The 15082-nt window shown below is 35.6% G+C and overlaps 1 protein-coding gene across 1 annotated transcript in view; it reads right to left on the reverse strand.

The window, feature by feature from the left end:
• Positions 1–175: 175 nt before the first annotated feature.
• The window catches only part of COL21A1 (collagen type XXI alpha 1 chain), a 200179-nt gene continuing 185272 nt past the window's right edge, over positions 176–15082 (reverse strand). The window contains exons 22-30 of the mRNA XM_066252823.1: positions 14234–14305; positions 12247–12282; positions 8308–8352; positions 5532–5564; positions 4809–4955; positions 4672–4726; positions 3613–3813; positions 2734–2811; positions 176–1440 (exon numbers count right to left, since the gene is read on the reverse strand). Of these exons, the coding sequence (XP_066108920.1) occupies positions 1253–1440; positions 2734–2811; positions 3613–3813; positions 4672–4726; positions 4809–4955; positions 5532–5564; positions 8308–8352; positions 12247–12282; positions 14234–14305 (855 nt within the window). The 3' untranslated portion in view covers positions 176–1252. The remainder of the gene's footprint in view (positions 1441–2733; positions 2812–3612; positions 3814–4671; positions 4727–4808; positions 4956–5531; positions 5565–8307; positions 8353–12246; positions 12283–14233; positions 14306–15082) is intronic.

The following is a 15082-nucleotide window of genomic DNA, read 5'->3' on the forward strand; positions in this document are numbered from 1 at the left end:
AGTCAAGTAGCACACCAACTACATTTCTAAGTTATTTCAGATGAACCAGTTATTTAAGAATAGGGTACATAATTTCACAAAATTTACCCACTGAATAAATAACCATGTAATATGAATAATATACTCAATAATCAGTTAAACGTATCTATAAAAAATGACACAGCAATCAGGCCCATAAAAACTTTATTGTACTTTGAATAACAAGCATGTAACAAAATTTAGAGCATAGTAAGGATTAAATACCACAAATTATATTCCTTACAAAAGCATTAAGTACAGTACCCAAAGACTACTCAGAATATTTTAAAATCTACTAAAAACATCAAGACATACCAGGAACTGGAGTTTTCTTTCAACTACAGCATTTATCCCCATTAGCTTGCTACAATGAGAGTTAACATATATGAACATGAACATACATATATAATAAGTGAAATGGAAAATGAAGGCATACCACAAACATTCCAATTACTCAGCAAGTTTGAAGAAGAAAGTCTTTTTACTATTCCCGAACTTCTGTTTGCTTTGAATATACTGACCGGGTACAATGGCACTTTTTCTTTTTTTATGTTTTTTAATGTTACATAATTTTGACCATTCCCTGTGTAATTGATACTTTCTTGGCTTAGTCATTAATCAAATTTGATCATTTTCAAGTGAAATAAGAAACACATCAATCTTATTCACATATAATATTCAAGACATTGAACAGCCAGCAGTCCACTGCCTCATCCAATAAGCACAGACACTGAAGTAAATGACTGGAAAGGCAATGAGGTCTGTCCCAGCTGAATATCAGCCCTGATCTTATTTCCAATGACCAGAAACATGTTTTGTCTGATGAAGAAGCATGAGTTATGAGATATGAAGCATAAAATTCACACAGACATGAAACTGAACTCAAATACTCTGCTGCGTAGAGGCTGCATATGAAATCTTTCACAGTGACTGAAATGGACTAACAGGCAACGGTGGGTTTTTTTATTCAACTTCGATTAAGACAAATGGACTTACAAGAAACCCTTGAGATTTACTTAATGCTACCAATCTAAAGGCTCCACATTACTGAAGATCCTTTAAGATCAGTATATGTAACCTTTTTTTATATTTTTCCTTAAGGAAAAAAAAAATCATAAAAACATCGAGGTACTTGAGTTTCTTTTCAAGGGATTACTGTTGGTTATCTTCCTGAGATGCAAAAGACCACAAAACAAAAGCACCATGCCTAGCTTGCGGAATGAGGCATTAGACACTAATAGTTCGGTCCTTTTCTAAATGGATCTCTCCCGACAATGACACTAAAACATAGTGATGGATCGCAGATGCCAGGGGGCCCTGGTGGCCCTTGGATGCCAGGTTTTCCATGATCCCCATCTTTGCCAGGGAGGCCTGGGTCTCCTGGAGGACCTTCTTTGCTTATTCCAGGAGGGCCCTCTGGACCTAAGATGGGACATTAGCAGCATATGAACAGAGGAATTTGGTTTTTGAAGGTGATATGGCTGATTCTGTAAGATAATTAAACTGAAAAATATTTTCTTGAAAATTGTACATTCTTGCACTAATGTAAAAAGAGAAGGTATTCTTTTGCTAACTGTATATACCTTCCACTTTGAAAAAGACCATACAAAAGAAATCAGTAATTTTTGTAAAACTAAACTAAGCTACATTAATATAACAATTATTCTACTAATCGAGACATTGAGCTAACATTCTAATATTTCAATTTTTGGGTTGTCCAAATTTATTTCTTCCTTTCAGCATATTTTCTGCCAATATTATTATAAACTAGCAGGTGATATATAGATATATATGATATATCATATACCTGCTAATATATAGATATATATGATATATTATATATGCTAATATATAGATCATATCATATATATGACATGATATATCACATATATGCTAATATATAGATATATGTGATATATCATATATATGCTAATATATAGATCATATATATGCTAATATCCATATATGATATATATAATGCTAAAACTCAAATGAAGTTATATTTGTGCCATATTTAAAATAAAAATGACTATTTCCAATATAGATATTCTTTTAGTTTACACACCTGAATACATTGTCATTATCACATCCAGTATAATAGTGATCATAAGTGTTATAGTACTATTTGTAAACTATAGTCTCCTTAGTTCAATTTAGCATACTCAATGAAAAGGAGAGTTAATTTAGGATACTGGCCTTTTAAAGTTGATGCCTCAAAATAACAAAAGCAAAATATTCAGGTTTGGGGATGGAGCAGTGTGGTTTTGAGGCACTTCTTACCACTACTTCTTGCTACTAGTATTACTAATAAACACTGCTTAGCATGTAATTACAGTTGTAGATATTGTGGTAAATGTTTTACATAAACAGTATTAAATTATTTGATAGTCGTGATACTCAAAGCCTCCTAAGGTAAAAACATTATCTAAAATAACTGCACACATTAATTGAAGGCATAAGTATATATGATTGTCATGTACTGTTCTGCAAGTACTAGAAGCTCATACTCACTCAATCTTCCAATAGTGCCATGGTGCCAATGACACACCATCACCATTTTACAAATAAGGAAACTGAGGCCTGGCTATGTTAAATTAACACAGCTAGCAAAAGGTGACTTTAGATTCTTAGTTTCAAATGATTTGACATAGATTTATGATGACTTTCTTAGAGTAAAATAAGCAGAAACACTTATGAACATATACCAGTTCTTACCTGGCGGACCGGGGGGACCTTGCTCTCCAGGGTATCCAACCCCTTGACTCCCCTTTGCCCCATTTCTTCCTGGTAGGCCTGCAGTGTCAAAGACAGGGGGAAGCTTATTTTTCCTATAAAATTGTTGCCTCCTACATTGTTTCTTTCAAAGCTGTCAATATACACTTTGAAAGAAAAATGCATCTTTTTAAAATAGTTTCTCACCTATGTATTATTACTACTGGGAAACAAAATTTTTGAAGCAAAATTTCTCAATTTTTCAATGGTCCAGAATTATTTAATAGGGCTTAAATATTAAAAGGGAAAATGGTTTGGGATTATTAGCACTTTCTGTGAATCACACTTATTCTTTTTATTACTTTAAGAAGACATTTATATTGTTTATATAATATTCAACTAAAAGGGATGAATTAGCAACCAACATTTTATATAACCATTCAAAGGCAAAGAGAAGTAAGTTTTAGATTATTAGGAGGTTTGGTTGCAAAACAATTTTTTCTATAATAGAAAAATAAATTGAATAATTTTCTATCACAGAAATGACCAAAGTCATAATAAAAGAAATGCCATCTCTGATTTTCTATTTAAGGACTTTATTAGACTCAAGTAAAATGTCTAAATGTGTTGTCAACATTTTCTAATTTGTAACTTCCCATGCTTCATAACTGACCTATCTCTCTCTTCTCAAAAATGTTCAAGACAATAGAATAAGTGTTCTTTAACTTAGTTGACAAATTACTTAAAGACTAAGGGATTTAGAAATATATTTGTCATCATAAAAACAAAGGTGAATTTGTTCCTATTAAATGAATTTAGGGTGTGGATACAAAAAAAAAATCCCTTTCTTGTTTATTTGCTTAATGTCAACTTCTAATGTACCTTTTAATCCTCTGGCACCTGGGCGTCCAGGAACACCCATCAGTCCAGGGACACCATCTCTTCCCGGCAAGCCAGGAAACCCTCGGGGACCTTCGGGGCCGACAGGACCAGGCGGCCCAGGAATACCAGGGGAACCGTGTTGGGACTGACAACGATCACAATTTTGAATTCTTCCACTCTGAAGTAAGACTGGTAGCTGGGCTTAAAAACAAAGAACCACCCCATTATGTTAAAATATTAACAATATTTCTAATAATTTTAAAAAATGTTACAGATGCGGCCCTGGCCAGTTGGCTCAGTGGTAGAGCATCGGCCTGGCATGCAGGAGTCCCAGGTTTGATTCCTGGCCAGGGCACACAGGAGAAGTGCCCATCTGCTTCTCCACCCCTCCCCTTCTCCTTCCTCTATGTCTCTCTCTTCCCCTCCAGCAGCCGAGGCTCCATTGGAGCAAAGTTGGCCCGAGCGCTGAGGATGGCTCCATGGCCTCTGCCTCAGATGCTAAAGTGGTTCTGGTCGCAACAGAGCAATGCCCCAGATGGGCAGAGCATCGCCCTCTGGTGGGCGAGCCGGGTGGGTCCTGGTCGGGCTCATGCAGGAGTCTGTCTGACTGCCTCCCCAGTTCCAACTTCAGAAAAATACAAAAAAAAAAAAAAAAAAAGGAAAGGAAAAAATATTACAGATGCATATCTCTTAGCCAACACTTTCATTTCTAGGAATTTAACTATTTAAATATCCATTCTCTGTGCAAGATTATTGTATTATTTTCTTAAAATTGGGGATAAAAATGAAAGTGCCCTGAAGACATCCATTTTTTAAATTAAATTATTATAAACATGTCAGAAAATGTGTTAATGTTGAATTACTGATAAACTGCTTTATTTAAAATATCAAAAAGGACATATAATATTCCATCTTTATTATAAAAATATTCATTCAGGAGAAAACTGACAAGTGTTTATAAATGTTTCTTATTTTCTTACGTATCTTTTATTATTTCTACTTAAACGTTGGTTTTACTTTTCTAAGTGAAAAAAAGTCATTAAAAACTCTGAGACTCACCTCTTAATACATCAGTGCAAACTTGTCGAATAAACTGTTCTGAAAATTCTCTCCCCTGTATGAAATTATTAGGGGTTATAACATGTATGCGCCAAGTAAAAAGCAATGAAAACTATGAAAGAAAGTAGAATACATACAGGCTTCCCATCTAATCCTGGAGGTCCCTGAGGACCTGTTTCCCCAGGTGGCCCCTGGGGTCCCATAGGCCCCATGAGGCCATCCATTCCAGAGTCTCCTTTTGGTCCAGTGGCACCTCTAACACCGGGTTCTCCCTTTTCACCTTTCTAAAAGCAAAAGAAATCCTTGAGAGTTCTATTAAAATATTTCAGGAGGTATAATTGCATTTAAAAATCCTCAGGCATATGGATATAAATATATAACGTATCTATGTTACACAGAAAACAGCTGGGAAATATTCTTATTGGTCAGAAGGAAAATTTTATATCATGTTAAACTGTTATTTCTCTATCCATCCACCTATCCATCCAACCCTACAAAACCCACTATTTCTTCAGTATACTATGTAGGCAGTAGGTATAGTGCCAGAGATACAACAATCAACGTGACATAGTCCTGTTCTCAAGGAGTTTAAATTCTAGTGAGACAAACAAAGAAACACAATATTGTTCATTGAAAAATGTGCAGAAAAAAAAAATGTAGCTCCTAAGGTAGAAAAAGAACCAATAGTATTGGCAAGTATAGAACATTTCATACCTAACTGAATAAATATACATATTCTGAAAGTCACTGGTTAGGAACTACTCAAGAATATAAAAGACATTTTATGTATTCTATATCAAATACTATATTTATATAGTAGTAAAAATCCAAGCAATAAGAACTAAAAAGAAGACACATACCTCTCCTCTTGTACCATGATGACCTTGAACTCCCTTTAAAAATTAATAGGAAAAGACTGTAATAATTCTGCAAGCTACAGTACTAGTAATGTGGCATGCACCATTTATCACACAGTTAAACTTTAGTTGGGAAAATATTGATCTAATTAGTGACAGAATTGCACATATAAGAGTTTTTTATGCCTTTTTAAAGGAGACTAATGCCTAGGCAATATGTTAACTGGATAGATAAAAATGTTAATTTATATAACTTTTGTTTTTAGATATAAATATTTTTATATGCTGCAGGCCAAATATGTAGGCTAGAATGAAATTCTATCTGAAGTCTATTTAAGTTTTAAAATATATATAGTTTATGCTGACCTTAAAATATATTACTATATTAATAAAAATTAAAATTCAGGGTAAGGTAGGACATGATATATTCTTTTATTCTGTGATTAAGAGCAGTATTGTATTTTCATTTATGCATACCACTGATTAAAATATGAGTTAAAGCAAATATAGCACTAAAAGTGATTAACAGAGAAGAAAATGCCTATTTGTCCTCTACCTAAACCACCCATGCTGGTAAATTTAGAAATTAGAGAAGTATGATGTACAATATGGTATTTTCTCCCCAATGGTACTAACAATGAGAAGTCCATACATGAGACTCACTCATTAGAATCTCTGGATATGGATACATGTGAATTCTATATTAAATCATTTCCCACTCACTTTCCCACATATTCATTCTAATGATATAATATACATAATAAGAGCTTTCGGGAAAGGCATTAAAAATTTCCATTTCATCATACACTCAGGCTCTACAATCTCCCAATATCAGTTCATAAAAAGGTTATGATTTTCATGGACACAGGTAGGATCTCATTACTCAACTTTAAAAAAATTGATGTTCTTCAATTCAATATATAATATAGTATATAACATTCCATACAATGAATTTTGAGTTTGAGGTTTTATTTTGATTTCTCAGTTCCTTGAACGTGGATACTCAAATGAGACAAAAGGAAAGAAAAATTAAAATCACTGTAAGGCACAGAGAATGGTAGATTCTCAAATTAAAGTGTGAGTATAAAAACTAAATTAGTTTCCATATAAAAATTTTAGTGAATAAAACTCTCTAAGGCCATTCTTTTAATATTGAGGATTCTGAAGAAATGCAGTGACATTCCCTACCAGACATAATCCTACAGCTGGAGACGTGTAAAGGAAAGACAAAATAATAAGTTCTCAGGACGAGAACTGAATTACAGCTGACACTGAAAACAGCTGTCACTGAGTACCCACTAAGATGATTTCATGAGAGAAACATTCACTTGAACTCCATTCACAACAGGGAAGGCCAAAAAATTACAAAGCACGCAGCACTTAGTAGGATGACAGGTCACTGAGACTTTGCTTCAAGAGCTTGGAGAGATTACCCAGCTGGGCAGAGTTTCTATTTGCCTTGAAAAGTGAAAAAATAAAAACAAGTTAAGGGAACCTTGGAGATGGTATCATCTGTAAGCCAGTGAGCTAGCTAAGTGTGAGCTTGGTTCCAAAGGAAATATCCTTCTTTTAAGAGAGTTGTAACAATTTCTGTTGGGAGGTAGACTGGATGAAGAGATGAAGGTCCTGCTCTGATAAGAGATGTTTATAGATATTGTCTAACTTAGGGAAATTTACGGGTCCAGTCTGTGTTGAATTCTATATTAAATCATTTTTAATATGGACAGAGTTGGTAGTATTGTCAGGTGGATTTGAGTCAAGTGAAGAAACACTAAAATCAAGAGACATTTTTCATTGAACCTAATGATATGCAGAGAAACTCAATGTATTTCTCCTTTCAGATGGTTTGGTGCTTATTGTTAGCTTCAAAATTCTCAACTTTTCTCAATATCTTGCACTCACCTTTCATCATATTACAGACAACCTTGTGGCCATATGCTTTTAAACCTCTCCCCCACTGACTTTCATATTTCTCCAAGTAAAGAATACAGAGACATCATTATGCAGTTTTACCTGTGTGTTACCAGAACTGGTGTAATTATTGAAGCTTTCCCCTACCCATATGCCAGAAGCCCACCCTGTGGGAGGATTCATATATACCGACTGCCCTTTAAATGCAGACCATATTGAAACTGGGCTTAATCATATGCAGTGCAGCAGAAAACACGCTATATAAGTATTAATCACTTTAAGCTCTTTTTTGGTCTAATTTGGCTCCAACTGAACTTATGTGCCAGATGGAAATCTCACTGAAACACTACTTAATGAGGAGAGTTTAGTCAGGAAAGAAGCAAAAACAATCATACTATGTATCTGTTTCATAACACAGTCCCTCAAGAGAGGATTTTAATAAGTCTCTGGTGTAGTAATTTATATCTCTGAACAAACTAAAGGAAAACAAGTACATTCCTCCACAACCTATAGTCTCACCTGTTCACACTGCAAGAAGAAAAGCAAGACTAAATAGTAGGTGTGGAGATGCTGTCATTGTATAGCTGCTTTTGGCCAATAAATACTCCTAAAATAAGAGGGACTGTCTACCTTCAGTCATTTATTTGGCCAGAAACAAACATTGAAAGGCAAGTTTACCACCACCAATAGAAATGAAATAAAAAACTAAACATAAAATAAACAATTAATGCAAACCATTGTACCACCACTACTGCCTAGCATTTTCACCCTTGTGTGATTAGAAAGCATGGTATATCAATCCTTCTCCCCTCCTCAGCATTGTCCAGTTAAATTATTCCTTATTTCATTTTCCATCAAAAAAAAATACCTGTTGCCCTGGAATCCCTGGTCTTCCATTTTCTCCCTTTTGACCCTTTAAAATTTAACAAATGTTATTAATGAGTTTTCACACATATGATGCAATCACAGATACACACAAACCATTTATTATCCTATAATCTAGAAGAAAAGTCACAAAAGCAGTAATGCAGATATGTAAAATGATGTTAGATATGGGTAGTCTCCCAAAGAAAAAAAAATGAGAGGAAAATTAACCTAATCATATATCAGTAGTTAAAATGGATAGAGATAAGGAATGAACTTTGGAAGAACATGTAAATAATTTTAGATAGTTGAGAATATTCTGCTCAGTTCACATGAACAGCATCAAAGTAACTTAAAAATCCAATAGTTGTAGACATTTTATCACTTTCAATGACATACTTATGTTCAGTGTTGATTATATACATTTGAGGACAAGACAATCTCTACAGAGGAATTTTTAAAAATTAATAATATACTGCAAAAAATATCTTGAGTGAAGATATTTAAATAAGAACAAACAAGAAGAAAGGAAAATTAATAAACACATTTGTCCACCTGATAAATATTTTTGGATATCCAATATATATAAGACATTGTACTAGATCCTAAAGTACTACTTCATTCTTATGTTGAAAAAGATAATCAGCAGTTTCTAGGAACACATATGCCTTGATAATATAAAGAGCTAGTGACTTAAATTTGAAAACCCTCTTGCATAGTGATTTTTTTTTCATTTTCTTACATAGGTGAATTACCAATATTCATCGAGAAGCACCTATTTGCTGGACCTTAGGCATTAAACAAAGATAAGACTGTTGCCTTCAAATTGCTTACTGAGTGGTGGGAAAGATAAACAATTAAATCAAGGATGAAAAAAATTTTTAAATAATGAAAATACTGTCTGATAAGTGCACAAGATATAACTAAACATCTGGACTGGACACCATTGAAACACAGGAAGGTCCATCTGACAGAGAGGGTAGGGAAAATGACTCAACCTTGAGGGCAGCCTTCAGGGATTAATAAGAGGGAGTCAAGAGGAGAAAAGATAGGAGGGTGTTCCAAACACAGGACAAAGGAAAGTAACTCTGTTAGGCTAAAGCAGTGGGGCAAAAAGAGATAATAATGGGCAGAGTTGCAAGAGAGCACAAGATAAGACTGAGGAAGAAGTCTTATCTGATGGGACCAGCTTATATTGAATTGAGGGCAATCCCACCCCTGTGGGATTACTAGGCAGATAGATAACTTAGTTATTGCATGTTGATAAAAATGTGTGGTGAGGGGGGTGGGGGTAGACTGGACTCAGCCCAGATAGGAAAATATTATAGTAACCAGGACCACTGATATTAAATGATTAGGACAGTGAAGTCAGAAAAGAGAACAGCCAAGTCTAAGAGACATTAAGATGTAAAACTGAACATAAAGAAACTGGAAGAGCCCTGGCCAGTTGGCTCAGTGGTAGAGCGTCGGCCTGGCGTGCAGAGGTCCCGGGTTCGATTCCGGCCAGGGCACACAGGAGAAGCGCCCATCTGCTTCTCCACCCCTCCCCCTCTCCTTCCTCTCTGTCTCTCTCTTCCCCTCCCGCAGGCGAGGCTCCATTGGAGCAAGGATGGCCTGGGCGCTGGGGATGGCTCCTTGGCCTCTGCCCCAGGCGCTGGAGTGGCTTTGGTCACAAAAGAGTGACGCCCCAGAGGGGCAGAGCGTCGCCCCCTGGTGGGCGTGCCGGGTGGATCCCGGTCGGGCGCATGCGGGAGTCTGTCTGTCTCTCCCCGTTTCCAGCTTCAGAAAAATACAAAAAAAAGAAAGAAACTGGAAGAGATTAAGTTTTAAGATGACTTCTAAGACTTTTTATTTTTGAGTGACTGTGTGGTGGTACCAATTACTGTGACAAAGAATTCATGGGTAGGAGATGGTTTATGGGGAGAGATAACAAGTTCTGATTTGAAAATGTTGAGGTGCATACAAGACATCCAAACACAATGTGGTACAGGATGTGTTGTAGAACTGGGCACCTGGAACCTGTGTAATTATGTGAACCAGTGTCACCCGAATAAAATCAATTTAGAAAAAGCAATAGCAAGAAGAAAACTGGAATATATGGGTCTAGAGCTCACAGACATTTAGTTAAAATTTACCTCACTTTAAATTTCAAAATTAATTTATAGGAATCATAATAATACTTGAATATCTTCAGTAAACAAACAAATTTTTCTGAAAAACAAGGGTTAGACCAGCGGTCTCAAACTCATGGCCCGCAGGCTGCATGCGGCCCGCCGAACAATTTTGTGCGGCCCGCAGACTAATCCACGAAGTTCAAAATATTTTGGATAAAATTAAGTAAGCCTAGGGGCCTACTTGTATTTTTCATTTCTCTAGCATCCTAGCTAGATATTAGCTTAGTTAACAGCAGTTGTGATGCGAACTACAGTTTCTGGTCGTTTTGTGACACTGAGTAAACTGCATGTACGATTGTGCTTGTTGTACTGATTTTTTTTTGTTTTCAACTGCAGTGAGAAAAGTGTTGTGTAACAGTTGCCTTTTGTAGACCTAGTGCGGCCCGCCGAACGGCTGTGATCTTGCTCTGCAGCCCACATGCTGAGTTGAGTTTGAGACCCCTGGGTTAGACTGTTACCTTAGCAGATTTTGACTCTATTATTACATCAATTTGAAATTTCCTTTTATGCCTCGAAAAGTTCTAGAACTCTCAAAACTCTATCTGTGAAATTTTGCACTGTGTTTTTCTTTTTGCATTAAACTCATCCTACATAAAATTCAGCCACGATAACTAAGTCTTTAATCTTAAAAACATCATAAAAGTATCATCTGAATACTAGATTTGTAATTCATAGTTGGAAAAGCCTTCCATTTCTAAAACTTAACAGATTGGAAGATCAACAGATATCATTTATTCCAGATAAGTAGGTATATCACTGGTTCTGCTGGCAGCATTCTATTCATGGCTCAGTGTTCAATTAGTGAAGAACACCCATTCAGCAGCCACTGAGGTGAAATTGTCCTTGTCCTCCATAGTAGCACGTTTCTCCTCGATGCCTCTGCTGCTAAGACACCCAAAATGAAATGTCTTTCTAAACCACCCTAGATTTACTTTTCCTGACATAATTTTCCATTTAATTCTTCTATTTATTAGTTTAAATATGTTTTATATTAGATGTGAATGATTTCTTATCAAATTTATTCATGGCATAAGCCATTTCAAATCATTTTAAAACATGTTCACTATAAATATAATATATAATTAAACATGTATTAGAAGTACATAATAAAATCTGCATCTTTATTATGTTAAATCACTCGGTTTCCAAGTTTCCTACAACAGTGAAGTGGTAAAGAACCTAAAAATTAGATTTCATATGATCTGTAAAGTTCAGCGGCAGAAGAGAAAGCTGAGATTTAACTGCTAGATATTGATGGTAAAAGATGAAAGAACTAGAAAAAGAAGTTTAAGAATTAAAAAGAATAAAGCACTGCCCTGGCCGGTTGGCTCAGCGGTAGAGCATCGGCCTGGCGTGCGGGGGACCTGGGTTCGATTCCCGGCCAGGGCACATAGGAGAAGCGCCCATTTGCTTCTCCACCCCCCTCCCTCCTTCCTCTCTGTCTCTCTCTTCCCCTCCTGCAGCCAAGGCTCCATTGGAGCAAAGATGGCCTGGGCGCTGGGGATGGCTCCTTGGCCTCTGCCCCAGGCGCTAGAGTCGCTCTGGTCAGGGCAGAGCGACGCTCCGGAGGGGCAGAGCATCGCCCCCTGGTGGGCAGAGCTGTCGCCCCTGGTGGGCGTGCCAGGTGGATCTCGGTCGGGCGCATGCGGGAGTCTGTCTGACTGTCTCTCCCTGTTTCCAGCTTCAGAAAAAAATACAAAAAAAGAAAAAAGAAAAAGAATAAAGCACCAATTTTATAGCCAAGCAGGAAAAAAAAGCCAACAATATACCTGAATGCCTTTTTCACCTTGATTTCCTTTGTCTCCCTGCAAAAAGACAATTTTATAAGTATCATAATCTGGTATATTCTGTATCCTTTCAAATAAACATGTTTTTCTTCAGCAAAGAAACAAAAAAAACAACAACATGATCTCATGCAAAACTTCACAAATGCCTTCTATATAGAAGCTGACTCCAATACAATACTTGGGAAGAGAATACAACCATGTTCCGTCAAAATGATGTTCTAAATGAACATTTTCTTGTGCTTTTTACCTTCAAAAGGAAATTTACTACTATTTCTATTTTCCCGAAGAAATAAAACTTTTCTATGTTAATCATAATCTGAAGTTAAACAAACAAGGAAGAGAGGACTTATTTTGACAAAATGTTGTTTTAAGAAATCAAACTGAAATTTTTCCATTAAGTTCATAGTAGCCACAGATTTATAGGAAACAATGAAATAAAACTTAACTTTGGAATGATATTTTAGAAAACACACGCTTAGAAATGAAGTTTTAGGGGAAAATTATGTTCTGTAATAATAAGCTCCCTAGAATCTTTCAGTTGGAAGAGACATTGGAGACCAAGTAGTGCCACGTCTTTGTTCATACAGATACTTTTTTTTTTTTTTAAAGAAAGGGTTTTTATTTTTTTTTAATTTTTTATTTATTTATTTTTATTTATTCATTTTAGAGAGGAGAGGGAGAGACAGACAGAGAGAGAGAGACAGAGAGAGAGACAGAGAGAGAGAAGGGGGGGAGGAGCTGGAAGCATCAACTCCCATATGTGCCTTGACCAGGCAAGCCCAGGGTTTTGAACCAGCGACCTCAGCATTTCCAGGTCGACGCTTTATCCACTGTGCCACCACAGGTCAGGCCTCATACAGATACTGAACCACACGCAGGTCAGGAGAGGTAAGTGCTTGTCCAAAGTCGAACTCTTTCCTAATATCCTTTTTTATCCCACCACATTATCTAAACCCAGAAAGCAGAGTTTGTGTTTATATCAAACAAAACACAGATTTTCTTTTATAAGGCAAATAGCTGAACAAGGAAATCCTCTAAATCTAAATAGATATGCACTGTAGATTTACTTAGTATTCACTTAGGTTCTAACAATGGCAGCTATGAAGATCATTCCTGTGTCAGCAAGTGCTGTGTACTGTTAAGCAGAACAAAGGGGTAAAGGATAATTAATACTGGGCATAATAATTTAGGGGCTAACTAGACAGGACATGTGGGATAGAAAAATGAAATAGCAGAAAAACTAAAAAAGCAAGTGTTGATGAAGAAGATGTAAGAGCTTGTATCCTTTCCAGAATAAAAGCCAGTGCCAGTAAATTCATTTTCAACCTGAAATGTACATAAATGAGAAGTCAGTTGTTGCTTAAGACCGCCAAACAAATGGGACGGCTCAGGGTTCCTCTGGGGGTGGAAGAAGAGGAGGGAATGGACAGAGAGAATTTTATATGAGCCTATATGAATTGTATTTTAAACTCCGTCAATTAATTGTAAATGATTTTTGTAATATAATTGTTTAATAGATAGACACTGCATGGTCAAACATTTTGGTTGTAATTTTTATTCTTTCAGATTTTTTTGTTCCAGTTTTAGCAAGATTTAGTCTTATTTTGGTAGGAGTGTCTGACGCTGAACACTTTTCCTAAAAAATTATTGACTAGCCTGGATTGACTATAAAACAGTCTAAATTTACAGAATATTACTTAATTGTATGTTTATATTTTCTGATCTGCAGGCCTCTTCCAAGGTCCTTATCTGTATGGCTCACAGAAAAAGCAGTATGGAGAACAATACGCACGTAGGGACATGAAAGATACAGAGCTACTGAGGTTAAACACACGACACACAGTCCACCAAATATACAGGTAGGCTTATTATTAAAAGTATAATCAGTCCTGCTCTCCTATTTTCACCAACAGGAGACTTACGTTAGTAGCGGATTAAAAGTGAATTATACCTCCTAAACAACGCATACCTTTTTTCCTTGAATTCCAGGTAAACCCAGGTATCCTGGTTCTCCTGGGGGACCCACTGCCCCTGGTTCTCCCTAGGTAACAGAAACTACATAAAGATCACAGACCTACTGCTTAGGAAAACTACTTCTGTTTTTACTTCTATATACATCTCAAATTTTAAATTGGTGGTTAAAAAAATTGGTAGACATTTAGTTATGACTATAGGAGTAACAAAGAATGAAAAGTTTATTGGCACCCCAATAAAACCTCTTATATATTTTCCTAGAGTTATGAAGTTCTGATAATATACCATATTTTACAATTTTATAAATATCTGTACTTTAATATATTTTATAGATTCAATAAAGTACTGAAACTAATAAACATAGGTATCATTTTGTTTACTAACCATATTTTTTTCCTCTTTGGAACTCCTTTTCCTCATATTACTACTTTAAAAAACTTATTTTAATGTTACAAAATAGGTAAGTAAATAGAAGTGATAAAAATTTATTGAAAATCTCATGACCCACAATTTTTATTTTGTTATTTTCTCTCTACCTTGCACAAACACAATTACACAATTTAGTTACTAATATGTACATAATATGCATAATTATTTGTCTTTTATTTCAATATATATTAATATTGTAAAGTTCTTTATAAGCCATTATGTTTTTTAAACATGATTTTTAATCACGGAATAGTATTCAACTGTACTGATTTACTGTATTTTATTGAATAAAGTTCCTATAGTGTTAAACATTTTTTTCACAATATCATCTATATGAATAATATTGGGATGAATATCTTTGTAATTAAATGCTGTACACATTTATATTTTTAATTTATGTACATGGAAGGTTATT

The sequence above is a fragment of the Saccopteryx bilineata genome, chromosome 1 (genome assembly GCF_036850765.1).
Source record: "Saccopteryx bilineata isolate mSacBil1 chromosome 1, mSacBil1_pri_phased_curated, whole genome shotgun sequence".
Lineage (NCBI taxonomy): Eukaryota > Metazoa > Chordata > Mammalia > Chiroptera > Emballonuridae > Saccopteryx > Saccopteryx bilineata.